The sequence below is a fragment of the Saccopteryx bilineata genome, chromosome 5 (genome assembly GCF_036850765.1).
Source record: "Saccopteryx bilineata isolate mSacBil1 chromosome 5, mSacBil1_pri_phased_curated, whole genome shotgun sequence".
Classification (NCBI taxonomy): domain Eukaryota; kingdom Metazoa; phylum Chordata; class Mammalia; order Chiroptera; family Emballonuridae; genus Saccopteryx; species Saccopteryx bilineata.
In genome coordinates this window covers 53,874,104-53,888,547 of record NC_089494.1, presented here as the reverse complement: position 1 = coordinate 53,888,547, position 14,444 = coordinate 53,874,104, and the positions used below count along the sequence as shown (strand labels likewise).

The following is a 14,444-nucleotide window of genomic DNA, read 5'->3' as shown; positions in this document are numbered from 1 at the left end:
CCTCATAGAGAAAGCTTATGAAGGCCTCAGTCTCCACCTTCCTATCACTGTAAATAATTTGGAAATAGTCACCGTAACACTCATTTGTAACCATGCTTTTACTCTCTTGAAGTACCCGATGATGAGAGGACCCGACCTCGCTGCTGCTCCATACAGTACTCAGAAATCATCTGTCCTACCTCTTTATGAAGTAAGTTTCTCCCTAAATCATTCTGTTACACAGCAGTATGTATGATATAGAAGTATAATTTTGTTAAATTGTATTTCAGAATACCTTTCAGGAGCTACAAGTAATGAGACGGAGCCTGAATTTATTTAGAACACAGATGATGGATTTAGAATTGGCAATGCTGCGTCAGCAAACCATGGTTTACCATCACATGACTGAGGAGGAAAGGTGAAAGTTCATTTTGTCTTAATGTAGCTCAAAATATTTTTTATTCTAAAAAGCACTGTCAACTTTTTTTTTTAACTAGGTTTTATTTCTACTGCTGTGTACCCCTTTACCTGTTTTGTGAACCAGTATAGATAAAATTACTAAGTAAACCTCCCTGCCTTCAGTGTGTCAGGAAGCTAGTGGTTGTCATCTCTTTTCAGTGTTTGGAGTATCTATGAGAAAGAGAAGAGGGAGAAAGACCAGTTGCCCTGGTGGTCACACCAGTTGCAGTTGCTATTGTGCCAGTTTCTAGAACTTGGAATTTCACTCCCTTCTGATAGCTGGTGAGAGAATCGTGACGATGAATGCCCACACTGTTGTACTCAGACCTTGTGCCTGTCTCATACTGACAGGTGTGAAGTTGATCAGCTCCAGGGTTTGCGAAATTCAGTCCGAATGGAACTTGAAGACCTGGAACTGCAGCTGGAGGAGCGTCTGCTGGGTCTGGAGGAGCAGCTGCGCGCGAGGCACGTTCCTTCTCCCTTCCGCTCCGCAGCGCTCATGGTACGGTACCCTGGGCATTGTCAGTACTCCTCAGTAAGGGCTGGTTTATAGTACGCCACGTAATTTGAAACAAATATCCTAATGTAAAACACCTATTTTAATGGCATTAGAGGCATGCAGAACTTTTAAGGAGTCTTTCCCCAAAACCAGTTGAATATATACCTTGTGATTATTTTCTGGAACATTATTTTGTATATTTAGAAATACATTGAAAAATTCTAATTATTATTTTTAATAATAGAGAATAAGCAGCAATACAAAAATTTAGGGGTTTTAAAGGAAAATGAGAATGAGTTAGTGAATGACATTTAAATTGTATTTACTGCATTAATTGCAAAGAATGCAATATATATTTCACTCAGTTTTCTTCCCTCCTTTCTTGCCTTCGAATAAGTAACTGATTTCTTTAAGCTTTTTCTTTATTTTGTATTCTTTTTTGTGTGTTTTTTTAAGGAATCAAATAAGATCTAGGTAAAGGTGGAAAATGTGTACAACTAAGAGAATAAAAAGAAACCCTGTTTATACTTATAAAAGTATCACTTTTTATACCTCTCATGTTCCTTTCCACAAAGTTTGAACTTAAATACTTATTTCCGCTGATATTTTTGCAGTTGTTGAATATATTGTTTTGAAATGTTGAAATAATGAACTTTTCTCTGTTAACTAAATAACATATTTGATTTTATTATAAATAAATGGATAATTACAGACATGAATATATACATGCATATAAAGTAGAATAGGAATGTGTTTGTGTGTGTACACATATGTATGGATAGCATAGAATAAGGCTATTCTATGTCATTGATGAATATCTTTTTCCATAAAAGGTTTTAACCCACTCTGAGAAATGTGTTGATGATGGCAGGTGTTAATACAACTTCATTCACAGTAGCACATTGTATAGGATCTCATGACAGTTGAGGGTAACCTTTGTGACATAAAGGAATGCTTTGTGGTAATAATTAATTTATTTTATTATAAAACAGTTGCAATTTGAAAATATTTGTATAATGTATCTTCAATATATAGAGAGATATATATTTACATATACATATGTAAACTGTTCTTACTTTTCAGGGAAGGTATGGCAGTAGAAGTGCTGATAACTTGTTCTGCACTTCCCCGTTGAATGTAATGGAACCAGTAAGTCTCTGTCCTTTTAAATCATTAGGGAAGACAATGATAAAACATTTCATAAACACCACTTTCTAACTGTAGATGAAATATGTATTTTTTTAAATACAGAATTTCATTAAGTTATTTAAATTTATTGGAATTGAGTTTGGCACTTTTGAAAGTCCCTTGACACCTCAGCTAATTAATTGTATAAATGTCTTATCTTTATGGCCTATAAAGGAGATAATGCATCATAAAAAGTATTTAATTCATACTCCAGGGGAAATGTTCTTCCACCCTCTGATTCTAGGTCTTTGGTAGTTGGAACTGTAAGGATGACTACTTTTTGAACATTTGATTTTTATTATACATTAAACAAATTAGTTTATTTGAGGGCAAAAGCATTATAAGTAGCTCTTTTGTTTTTTACTAGTTATTCTTCCTTACAAGTAATTTGAACACTCATGTGGTACAAGTAAAATTTTATCTAACTAGATATTCTAGTTATACATTCTATGGTTTAATCTCACTATGAATTTAATTTTTACTTTCACTATTGTTACAAATGAAATTGTGTAACTAATAAATGAATGAATTAGAATCATGTTTTTACATATTAAGAGACTTTTGGCAATACAGCTAGGATTTTAATTTGTTTTAACTACCAATCTTAATTTCAAGACAGAAGAATTACAGTTTTTCTGATCTTCAGGTCACTGAACTGATGCGGGAACAGTCATACCTGAAGTCTGAGTTGGGCCTGAGACTTGGAGAAATGGGATTTGAAATTCCTCGTGGCGAAAGCTCAGAATCTGTTTTCTCACAAGCAACATCGGAGTCCTCCTCTGTGTGTTCTAGTCCCTCTCACGCTATTAGGAGAGCTGGAGTACCTTCTAGTGACTTACCACGCAAACCCAAGACCCATCGGGTACCAAGCAAGAAAGTGTTCCGAGCATCAGTGGCTCTAACGCCAACTGCTCCTTCTAGAGCAGGCTCTGTGCAGACACCTCCAGAAATGGAAAGCTCTGAGGAAGCCGGAGCAGCTGAAGAGGCCTTGGAGGCTGTAGGACCTAAATCCAAAGTGGAAGAAGGGTATGGAAAAATCCCACTAATGCCAGCTGCTGAGGAAATGCATAAAAATGCAGAGCAAGATGAGTTGCAGCAAGTTATACGTGAAGTGAGTAACATCCGTCCTCAATAATTTATTTGGTAATATGTGTTAGAGGAGGTTTTATTTAAACATTAATTATTTATGAGATATTCCTTTGATTCAGTATATTCAGTAATTTTCAGGGAGTTTTTAAATTAACCTTCCTTTTGGTCCAGCTTATATCTATTACACTTGATCTTAGCCAAAAGGCCGAGAAGCGATAAGCTTATACCTATTAAGATATATTTTTTAATATGTGTAATGGTAGTTTTGTAAATTTCATACTACAGTGTGAAATCATTGCAATTCTGTATTCACTCTGGTGAAGAAGGTATTTGTAGAGTTTGAAATAAATATGTGACAAACTCTTTAGATCTCTTGATACAATTTTAGATCTCTGTTTACACATTTGTAAAGTGAGGGATTACAATTTAGATCTCTTCCAGGATATTAAGTCAATTGGCATGAGAAAATGGTGTTGTGACTTTAATAAGTATAAATAATTTGATCTGTTTGGTTTAGTGGGTGGGGAACTAGGGAAATTTTATGAATTGTTCAAAGATGTAAAAATGAAATGAGAAAGTTTACCCTGGCAGATAGCAGTGTGCAAACCTGAAGCATTTAACCATAGTTCTAGGACTAGGTCATCAAAAAGACTGCAAAAATTTAGGAAGATGAGTAATAAAAGGCCAAAGTTAATTAAGAAAATTAGCAAAATATCTGTTGTTTGGCACTAGGATCAGATAATAAGGAATAGTATATATAGTTAAAAGGGGAGACCATATTGTTTCTTAATATTTCAGTCATGTTTGAAACGAATTCATATTTTCAAAACAAGCATTATAATCGGATGTATGTAATTTCTTTTCCTGACATGAGATACCAACTTTTAAAGTTTAGAAGGTCTTAATTCTGTAAAGTTCTTTGTCCTGCAGATGTAATTACTTTTCTCAGCTGGTGTGGCTGGCTGATGCTTTATCAAGCCTGTGCATGCACCTTTGCTCAGTTAGGTATGGCTGATTATCACCTATTCTTATGTGTGTTCCTTGCCAAAAATCAATTTCTGAGTGAAATTAAGTAAATTGTTTTTCTTCATGCTATTATTTGGTAACTGAGAAAGTAAGTTTTAAGGTTCTTTTCCCCCCTTAGAAATGTGATAATTTTGTTCCCTTTAGCTTGCTTTGGTTTGAGAGTTTTCTTTGAAAATTCGACTTTAGGTTACTTACCTGTCACAAACGCTCCCATGATGCTCATTTGAGTCCTCATTTTTAAAGTCATTAATGGATGATCTGATGTGTGTTGTAAGTAGTGTTCTAGGAGTAAAATATTCCTAGATGAGGCGCTGATTCTTTGACAACATAGCATGTAGAAAGTTGATTGTTCTCTTGGTTCTAGAGAATTACTTAAACATCTTTGAGAACGTCCCACTAAGAAGGGAAGATTTTACAGTTTGAAGACATTTAAACTGACATGCAAGGCAAATGTTTCCAAAACTTTTCAGAACTTGTTACTAAACCTGTTAACTAGAAGCTCCTTAATTCACTCATTCAGAAGTTTGTATAGTTTGGAGAAAGTTGGGCTTAACATTTACCCCATTTACCCATTTACTGTCTAAAAAGAAGTCATCAAACAAAATATATAAACCAAACAAGGTGAAATATATAATTGGTTTAAGCTAAGAAAATAATATATGCTTTTAAATAGTTTAATTGGTAAATTGTCCAATGCCATTTATAATTTAAAAAGTAATTTATGTTAATATAACCTTAGCTTGGTTGCCAGTTGTATTATTAAATTTTGTTTACAGAATATTTAAAATTCAGATTAGTTTTGATTCCATCCATTCATTTCAAATCCACAATCTTTTTTATCTAAATATACTTGGTACTGAATTCCGATTATTTTTTAAGCTTATTGTATCAACTACCAAGAAAATTAAATTAGATTCTGTCTTCCCAGTAAATTCTGGACCCCTGACCCCATTAACAAAGGGGGAAGCAAGTTATAAGTGTGGGTTGAACAGTTTTGCAGGTGAGGATTAAGCATGTTCGGCAGACACTTTCAGGGAAGTTTTCTTATTTCACTCATTGGTGCATGAAAACAATGATGTCTGTCAGGCCTTTGTTTCTATCATTTCACCATATATGGAATTTTTGAAAAGAATGCTTTTATTGTTTATAATGTATTAATACAGTAGAATTTTTCTTTTGAAGGACAGTATTTCAAAAAAGTCCTTTCAGCCAAATGTTTAATATACTTATGCAATAATAAACTTTTCTCAGATTAAAGTTACTTCTTTTCTGTGCAGATTGTATATATTGTGCGGGAAAAGTACTCTCCTGGAATTTGCCCAGGTGGTTGTGATGTATGTAATCAGTGACCTGAAATTGTTTAGTTACTTTAAAAAAATGAAAGTAAATAAATAAAAAGATTACTTAACAGAATGAGTGCACATATGCCCACAGTGGCAAATTTAACAGAATTAAATGTCAAAGTGTAAACATAGATTGCTTTGTGTTTAGAGAGCTGTTCTTTGTTCATTGAAGTTGGTAGACTTCAGTCATGCCTTTTAGTATATTCATTACAGTTCATCTGACATGCTTTAAACATGTGTTTGGTAAATGCCCAGCTTGTCTGTGTTCTTATAACTTCTGTTAATGATCACTTGATAATGACTGCCATGAAGTCAGCACTCAGTGGATGCATACTTCAGACTCGGTCTGTCTCTACTGCCAATGAGCATTCATTTCTTAACCTCCAGTAGCCTGTCTGCGGCCGGTGTCACTTTTGGAAATTGTGCTCCTAAAGGCAACTTTACCATCCATCTCAGTAGTGTTTTCTCACTCCTAATCCTTCCAGCCTCTCTGTAGCATGGTGGACTTTAGAACTAATTTATTTGTTCATACATTAATTCAATAAATTGTTAAAGGCATTTTAGTCATTTTCGATGCTAGTTTGTAGTCCTCTGTTTTTCTCCTTTCTGTTTCTTTGTACATGTGATATGATTTCTCCCTCTTGTGCTCCCTCCCTCTGTCTTTCTTGCTTTGTCATTGATTCAAATATTTATTAAGCACTTATTGTATGCCATGATACAAATACAAAGGAGACACAGTGCTCTTCCCCACGAAGCTCACAGTAAACGCTTTCCATTAACTCCCTAGCAGGAACTGTCTTGTTAGCTAGACTCCTTTTTGCTCGAACCATCTCCTCTGGGGCTCTTGATACAATTTTCAGTTGTCTCACATCTGAAATCTTCTTTCCTTTTTCCTGACCTGCTACGTTAAAGTTCACCATTCTCTGAGAATCTTTATTTTCTCTTCTTCTAGCCCAAAGTAGTCTGTCAGTTTTCACAATTTGTTCTGTTCTTATGTCATAAATTATTTTTCCTCAATATTTTATGAAACAGTATTTATTTTATGCTCATCTAATATTATAACATCCTCGATAGTGAAGACTTGTATGCTTTACTCCAATAATGTCTGTACTCCCCAGATATGTTGACATATATTTTGGTTGGTAAATGATAACTTTCTGACAAGTTTCTTTTTTTAATGTTGAAGAATGAGGAGATATAATAAAATTACATATTGCAATGAACTACTCATTGTCTTATAAATAAAGATGTGCAGCCGTTGTGCTTATCTATTGCGGCTAAGAGGTTCTGGTTCTCATGGTGTTTGTATCTAATGTATTTGTTTAGAAAATGAATCTGAAGTGCTATAAACTTAAAGAACTTTTGATGTTTAAAGTTTAGAAATATTGGTAGAAGGCAAAATGAGAAGCTTATATTTATTCTATATATTCCAAGGGTTTGTAGCTAAGAAGCATTTGTTTTTATGTTTACTTATGTATAAATCTATATATTGTGAACCAATTTTGCACGACAAGTTAATGCAAAGCCATTTTGGGGAAGACTTCAGTTGAAATATGCTCAGGATGTACTTAGAAACATTTTAGGAAATAGATCAGGCTGACAGGAAACTGTGGAAATGTAGAATTTTTAAAAGCTGGTTGAGTGTCTCAAGTACTAATTTAGGAAGGCATTATCAGTTTATTTTAGGAAATACACATTTAAAGACTTTACAAAGGGCTACTTGGAGGTGACGCTATAACTAGAGAGAAAAAGGCATGCATAGGCATGTTTAGGCATTAGGAATAGAAAATCTTGGTGGAATTGTCATTGCCCCTAGGTCTATTTGCCTTTTCCAGAAATAAAGTGAGGTGTATATTCTTATCTGAAGCTAAAGTTTCAGACGGGTGACAAACATACTACACAATTAATGAAAAACTTATTTCTTTAGCGTTTATGGTCATTTAAATAATGTTTTCATGTTTTAAAAATACTTTTCTGTGCTAAATGATCATTTCTTTTCACTTAGAAGTGCATGTTAGTTTAGAAAAACATACAACTTTTTCAGATACTCCACTTTCAGTTGATATAAACAGACAGTATGAACTGTATATTGTTTTGCCACTAATGGGTTTTCTTTTTTTTTTATTTAAATAAATTTTTATTAATGTTAATGGGGTGACATTAATAAATCAGGGTACATATATTCAAAGAAAACATGTCTAGGTTATCTTGTCATTCAATTATGTTGCATACCCATCACCCAAAGTCAGATTGTCCTCCGTCACCTCCTATCTAGTTTTCTTTGTGCCCCTCCCCCTCCCCCTAACCCTCTCCCTCCTTTCCTCCCACGTCCTCCCTCCCCTCTTGTCCATGTTTCTTAGTCTCGTTTTTATGTTCCACCAATGTATGGAATCATGTAGTTCAGGGGTCCCCAAACTACGGCCCGCGGGCCACATGCGGCCCCCTGAGGCCATTTATCCAGCCCCCGTCGCACTTCCGGAAGGGGCACCTCTTTTCATTGGTGGTCAGTGAGAGGAGCATAGTTCCCATTGAAATACTGGTCAGTTGGTTGATTTAAATTTACTTGTTCTTTATTTTAAATATTGTATTTGTTCCCGTTTTGTTTTTTACTTTAAAATAAGATCTGTGCAGTGTGCATAGGGATTTGTTCATAGTTTTTTTTATAGTCTGACCCTCCCAACGGTCTGAGGGACAGTGAACTGGCACCCTGTGTAAAAAGTTTGGGGACCCCTGATGTAGTTCTTGTTTTTTTTCTGATTTACTTATTTCACTCCGTATAATGTTATCAAGATCTCACCATACTTCTTTTTTGTGGGGTGTTTTTCTTTTTTCCTTTTTTTTTTTTTTACTTTTTATTCTTTATTAATTCTCATTAGTGCTATCAACAAGACCACCCTCAGATGCCAATAAGAAAAAGGAAATTGAATATAATGGATACAAAAGATAGAGAGGTAACACAAATACATGTGGAAAAATCTATGGAGAAAAAATTTAACATATTAGAAACCTTGGAGCTAAATGACAGAGAATTTAAAATAGAAATCCTAAAAATACTCAGAGATATACAAGAAAACACAGAAAGGCAATTTAGGGAGCTCAGAAAACAACTCAACGATCACAAAGAATATATTACCAAGGAAATTGAAACTATAAAAACAAATCAAACAGAAATGAAAAACTCAATTCACGAGCTGAAAAACTAGGTAACAAGCTTAGCTAATAGAACAGCCCAGATAGAAGGTAGGATTAGTGAAATAGAAGACAAGCAATTTGGGGTTTTCTTAACAATGAAAACCCTTGAGTATCCTGCCGATTTCCATACAAAGGTGAACACTAATGAAAACCATAGAAGTGAACCTAACATTTCATCACTTCTTCAGGCTATTTTGTCATGAAACAAATTATTTAATAGAAGTTTTTTAATATGTAAAGTAATACTTTCTAATGTTCTCAAGCTAAGAAATGTGATATTTTATAATATAGTTGTCTGAATTATGGTCGACCAGACCAGGAAGTCTGACCTGTGTGAGGCTAGATGGACATGATTCCCCACACTCTGTGTGTTGTTGCTTGTAGGTTCACATGAATGTTTTAGTTTTCTTTAGGGTTTAGATGATTGCAGGAATTAAATGCTAGTTATGTTTATTTGAAAACAAAAAATGGATTATACTCATATTAAATGCTTCTTTTTCTCTTTTTTATCCTAGATTAAAGATTCTATTGTTGGGGAAATCAGGAGGGAAATTGTAAGTGGACTTTTGGCAGCAGTGTCTTCAAGTAAAGCATCTAACTCTAAACAAGATACTCACTAACTAAAAGAAATTAAGAGGTAAATTTATGGAATTTCTTTGTTTAGATTTATGTAAAATAGTTTTTAATACTTTTTTTTCTTAGTACACAGGTCTGTTTCTCTAATGAAATTTTAATTTTTAGAATGTATGTAATATGTTTCCTACAATGTGAAAACCTCAAGCAACCCCTTTTGAAATATAAGCAAGTCAAAATTTATAATCCTAACCTCTAACGGATTGTTACACAGGGTGTGGGGCAAAAGTAGCTCTATAGTTTTTAGTATGGAAAATAATACAATAATTAATAAATAAAGTACAAAAATAAACTTTGTTTTCTATACTCACTACTACAGACCCACTTTTGCCCACCCCTGTATTATGTCACTTTACTGCAATTTCATTATGTAAATAAATGCTAAAGTTCATTATGTAAATAAGGACTTTCAAACCCAAGTCATCTTTTGACTGCAATGGTTATAATCAGTGGTCCCCAATCTTTTTTGGGCCATGGACCTGTTTAATGTCAGAAAATATTTTCACGGACTGGCCTTTAGGGTAGGATGAATAAATGTATCACGTGACCAAGACAAGCGTCAAGAGTGAGTCTTAGACGGATGTAACGGAGGGAATCTGGTCATTTTTTAAAAATAAAACATCGTTCAGACTTAAATATAAGTAAAACGGAAATAATGTAAGTTATTTATTCTTTCTCTGCGGACCGGTACCAAATAGACCACAGACCAGTACCAGTTCGTGGCCCGGGGATTGGGGACCACTGGTTATAAATGACATTACATATGTACAATTTATGGGCTGGGATTTTGAGAATTAATCACAAAGTCTTAGTACCTCTCTTAATTTTTGTTTTTTTAAAGAAATATATCCCATAGGTCCATATCTAATCATGTTATAATATATATAGAATTATTTTATGTGTTGTATTTATTTAAATGAATTACTTTAATTTTATTTCATAGCTCTAGTTACATTTTGTAAAATACAGTATATATTAATAGTAATAGTTGGTGAATGCCAAAGTCAATAATACACTTCAGTAGAATAATGCCTTTAACAGAACTAAAAGGATTTATTCAATAGAATATGAACACAGATATATAATTTGAAAAATATATAAAATAGTTAAGGAAAATAACTAACAAAATGTTTTTCAAAGCCAGAGATAAAAGAATTATCTCTTAGGAAGATGTATAGAGATCAGAGCAAGACCATGTGTGCGTGCGTGTGTGTTATGTGTGTGTGTGTTTAGAGGATATTCTCATTTCATTTTTAAAGAATCTTTTAGTAATATTTGAGAAATGTGTAATGTTTATTTTTCTCTTTTAGGTTGGTGTGGATTTTGTATGAGCTGTGTAATATTGGAGGTATCAATGCTATACACTGGTGGAGGTGTTATTTGTGCTTCAGAAGACCTACTGCCAAGCTGGGCTGCTGTATACAGTGTACAACGTTTATTTCTCCTATACATATCTTTTTTAAAAACATACATAGAAACTTAGGCACTTTGCTGACTTTATTTCTTTTCTAAACTGTCAAAAGTGTAGCCATTTGAAAAGCCTAATATTTATTTGTATATCAATATTTTCCAGTCGATTCCCTATATAGAATTAATTTTAAAACTTGAAAACTTCCAGACTTAACCAACGTATTAATAACATATTTCTTCAGACTAGCTTCCTTAAACACTGACCTCTATGAGGTATTTACTGTGCAATAACTGATTCATTTTTTGAGAGCTTGAAACAACCAATGATTTTCCCTCTACTGCTATTAATTAGTATCACTTCCAAGAAGAAAAATTGTTCTGTTGTGAAAATTTGCTCAAAGTTCTTAAGGAAGTTACAAATAGCAGTAGGATAGACTTCTCATATGAGGTTTCTTACAACTACTTAATGTTCTTACACTGTAAGCATTATTACTTTACCCAAGACAAATGTTATTTTATTATAGCTTATGGTAGTATTTTTCTTTTGGAAATGTGCCTTATATTAAACACTATGTACTTTCTGCATCATCCAGACTTCTTTATTTTAAGATGTTTCTTTTTCTCTTTCAGACTTATAGTAGAGAGTTACCAAAATAATGGGGCCTGTGACTTGAATGGGTAGAAATAAATAAGCTGTTTCTCTTTTCAAAATGGAAGTAATTTAGATTTATTCTCCTTATAATGGATGGTTTTAATTCACTTCTAACCTTGAGAACTGGTTTGCTTTTATGGGAAAAAAAGAGAATGATGGTTTTCTATTTGATTATACATGTGTTAAATAAATATGTAAAGTAACAACCAAATGTTATTAGAATTAATTCCTTTAGCATTTAAAATTTTCAACTATTATATTTCTTTGTGTGAAATTTTAATCAAAAGTGGTCAAGATGTTAACAATATTCTTTGAAAAACTGTCTAAAAGATTTATAAATGTTTGAATTATCACACAAAGGTTCATTTCTAAAAAGAAAAAATAAAACAATAAAATATTTATTTTGCCTAACTTGTTTTTAGCAGTTTCTTTTCTGGAACCACAACATGAAGAAATTGGATAAGATTTGATGAGTAACAAATAAGGTTCAGAAGAATTACAGCATATAACTAATAGGCTGATATTCTTTTTTTCCCCGAAGGAGTAAAATGCAGTTTATCTTAGACCACCCTGGAGAAGGAGTACCTGCTGATGCTTCTTTTTTTCTCATCTAGTTCTTTGGTTCTAAATGATTGCTATCTGAGGCCAGATAAAACTTTTTAAAATACACTGTCAACTTACGACAACAATCTGTTTAGTGCTCAGGATTGTGGAGCTTTCCTCTACATGTCTCCTTGTCCTTGGGCGTTGTCTAAAGCTGTGTTTTTGATACAACATCAAGGTGGTTAACTCCTGGTTAGAATGCATAAAGGGGCAGCCACTCCTAGCACCTGCTGTTTTTTTTAAGAGAGGTCAGCATCAAGAAATGGATCCACGTAATTTTATTTAAAGTATACCTTTGGATGTGGCATGTGTTACATAGATTTATAATCTATCCTTAAAAGCAAGATACCAAAAAGAATATGCCACAAATCACATAGAGGTGAATGAGAATATATGTCTTTACAAGGCAGGGAGAAAATAGTTATGAAAAATACTGTAAACAAAACAAAAAATATACTAAAAAATACTAAGACATTAAAATATCTTATTCTTTGGTAAAATTATTTAGCAATGTAGTTGATTCTTACTAATGATATGGATAAACCAAACACCCCATATCAATAGTAATATAGGCATCAATGATTTTTACTACTCAGCTTTGTAGCTACTTTTAGTTCATTTCTGATGATACAAGATACCCAGAATTTGCTAATCAAAATTACAGATTAACAATTGCAATAATACAGGCTTAGCCAATGATCAAATCACAATAGTATACAAATAAAATAAGATCAATCTCAACACTATTAGATTTTCATCTTTCCTCTCCCCATTGTAAACCTTTGTGTACTTGAACCTTTGATAGCTACTGTATTCAAGCCACCATGCTAGCTGCTACGTAGAATTGAATGAGACAGTGTATGAACTTAAGTGGAATAGCAAGGCACTTTTTTCTTTATGAGTAAGTATGGAAGTACCAAATGAAAAGTATGGAGAAGAAGAAAAATATAAAAGAATTTGAGTGATTGGATAGTTGGAGAAGTCTTTGCCAAGGAAATGTAGTTTGAGTAAAATCTTAAAGAATGGGAGGTGGAAAGGATGGGGTTCAAGTAGTTAAGAGCATTAGCAAAAAGGTTATCCAGAATGCATAAATTCTGCTTCAATGACTGTGCGTCGTGAAAGGAATGTTTCTCAGAACCTAAGTTGTCTATAGGTTGCACATACTGTATTAACACCCTGCATGGAGAAGGCAGAGAAGAAAAAGTGTCTTGCAATGGTGATTTGGAAGTTGGGAGTCATCACTGTGAATGATGATCTACCATTGTCAATAATGGGCAGCTTCTCACACTTAAAGTACATGTTCCTCTAAGTATATTCAGTTGAATTTCAGTAACATTTAAAATATGCTTTATGTGAGTTAAGACTGCTCAGCTGGCCATCTTCAACATTTTTTAAGACTTTTTTAGAGCAGTTTTAAGTTTAAGACATACTTAAACTTTTTAAAAGAAAAATAAGAATTGATGTAAAATAAGGTAATAAAAAAAGTATGTTTGGAGGACTCCTGCAGGTAAGTACTGCCTATGTTCCTCACCTGTCCAAATGGAAATGGTGCTGGTGGAAGAATAGCTCAAAACTGAAGAAGACGAGGAGCCCCTCTCCTTTTTTTCTTTTTTTTTCCTCTTGGAAAGGAAGAATTTATTGTAGTTCTAGGAAGTAAGAGGAGGAAACATTCTATCTTGTCATTAAAACTAAGGATCTAAATTTTGTAGTAAGGTATATATGACTATTGGAATCATTTGGGAATATTGAAAGAACTTAGCACTTAATTTGGCTACATTTAAAGTATAAAGTTAAGGTGTCACATCTAATTAATATCTCCTAAACAGTTTTTAGATTTCTATTGCTATTAAGCCATTTACCTTGTTTTCTTTGTTTTCATTATCACAGCTGATGTTCTGATACTCATTTTGAATCCTAGCTTGCATACACAATGTCAGTATGCTCAGCAGTAAATTAGAAATGTACTCAAAGATAAACATAGCAACCAGATACGAGGGTTCATTTCCTTTGGAATGTCTTTGGATACCCTGAAGGCAACTAAATGTTTTGTGAACAGTGATTAACTAGCTTACTTGCTCACTCCATTCACTCACATTAAAAATTTACAGTACTTTATATATCCACCCTTAGGAAGATGGATATATAAAGAAAATGAATAACCACATGTTCTAAGAAAAAGGTAATAAAACACATTGTTTAGAACTTTGAGAGAATCACTACATTTAGGAATTAGAGTGTCTCTGTTGGTAGCAAGGATTTAGAATAACAGGTCTTACTATATGTCTGCCAGATGCTTTGGAGAAATTTATTAAACAGAAAAAGGACATTTTATCTCTAAGGAGATATCACCTTAGAGCAGGCATGGCCAACA

The 14,444-nt window shown here is 33.5% G+C and overlaps 1 protein-coding gene across 2 annotated transcripts in view; it reads left to right on the top strand.

The window, feature by feature from the left end:
- Positions 1-10,855, top strand: part of ITPRID2 (ITPR interacting domain containing 2) — a 38,810-nt gene extending 27,955 nt beyond the window's left edge. For both annotated transcript variants that reach the window (XM_066278697.1, XM_066278696.1), the window contains exons 12-18: positions 113-190; positions 270-397; positions 790-940; positions 2,021-2,086; positions 2,772-3,236; positions 9,291-9,412; positions 10,719-10,855. In XM_066278697.1, coding sequence (XP_066134794.1) covers positions 113-190; positions 270-397; positions 790-940; positions 2,021-2,086; positions 2,772-3,236; positions 9,291-9,395 — 993 coding nt within the window. In that variant the 3' untranslated portion in view covers positions 9,396-9,412; positions 10,719-10,855. The remainder of the gene's footprint in view (positions 1-112; positions 191-269; positions 398-789; positions 941-2,020; positions 2,087-2,771; positions 3,237-9,290; positions 9,413-10,718) is intronic.
- Positions 10,856-14,444: the final 3,589 nt, after the last annotated feature.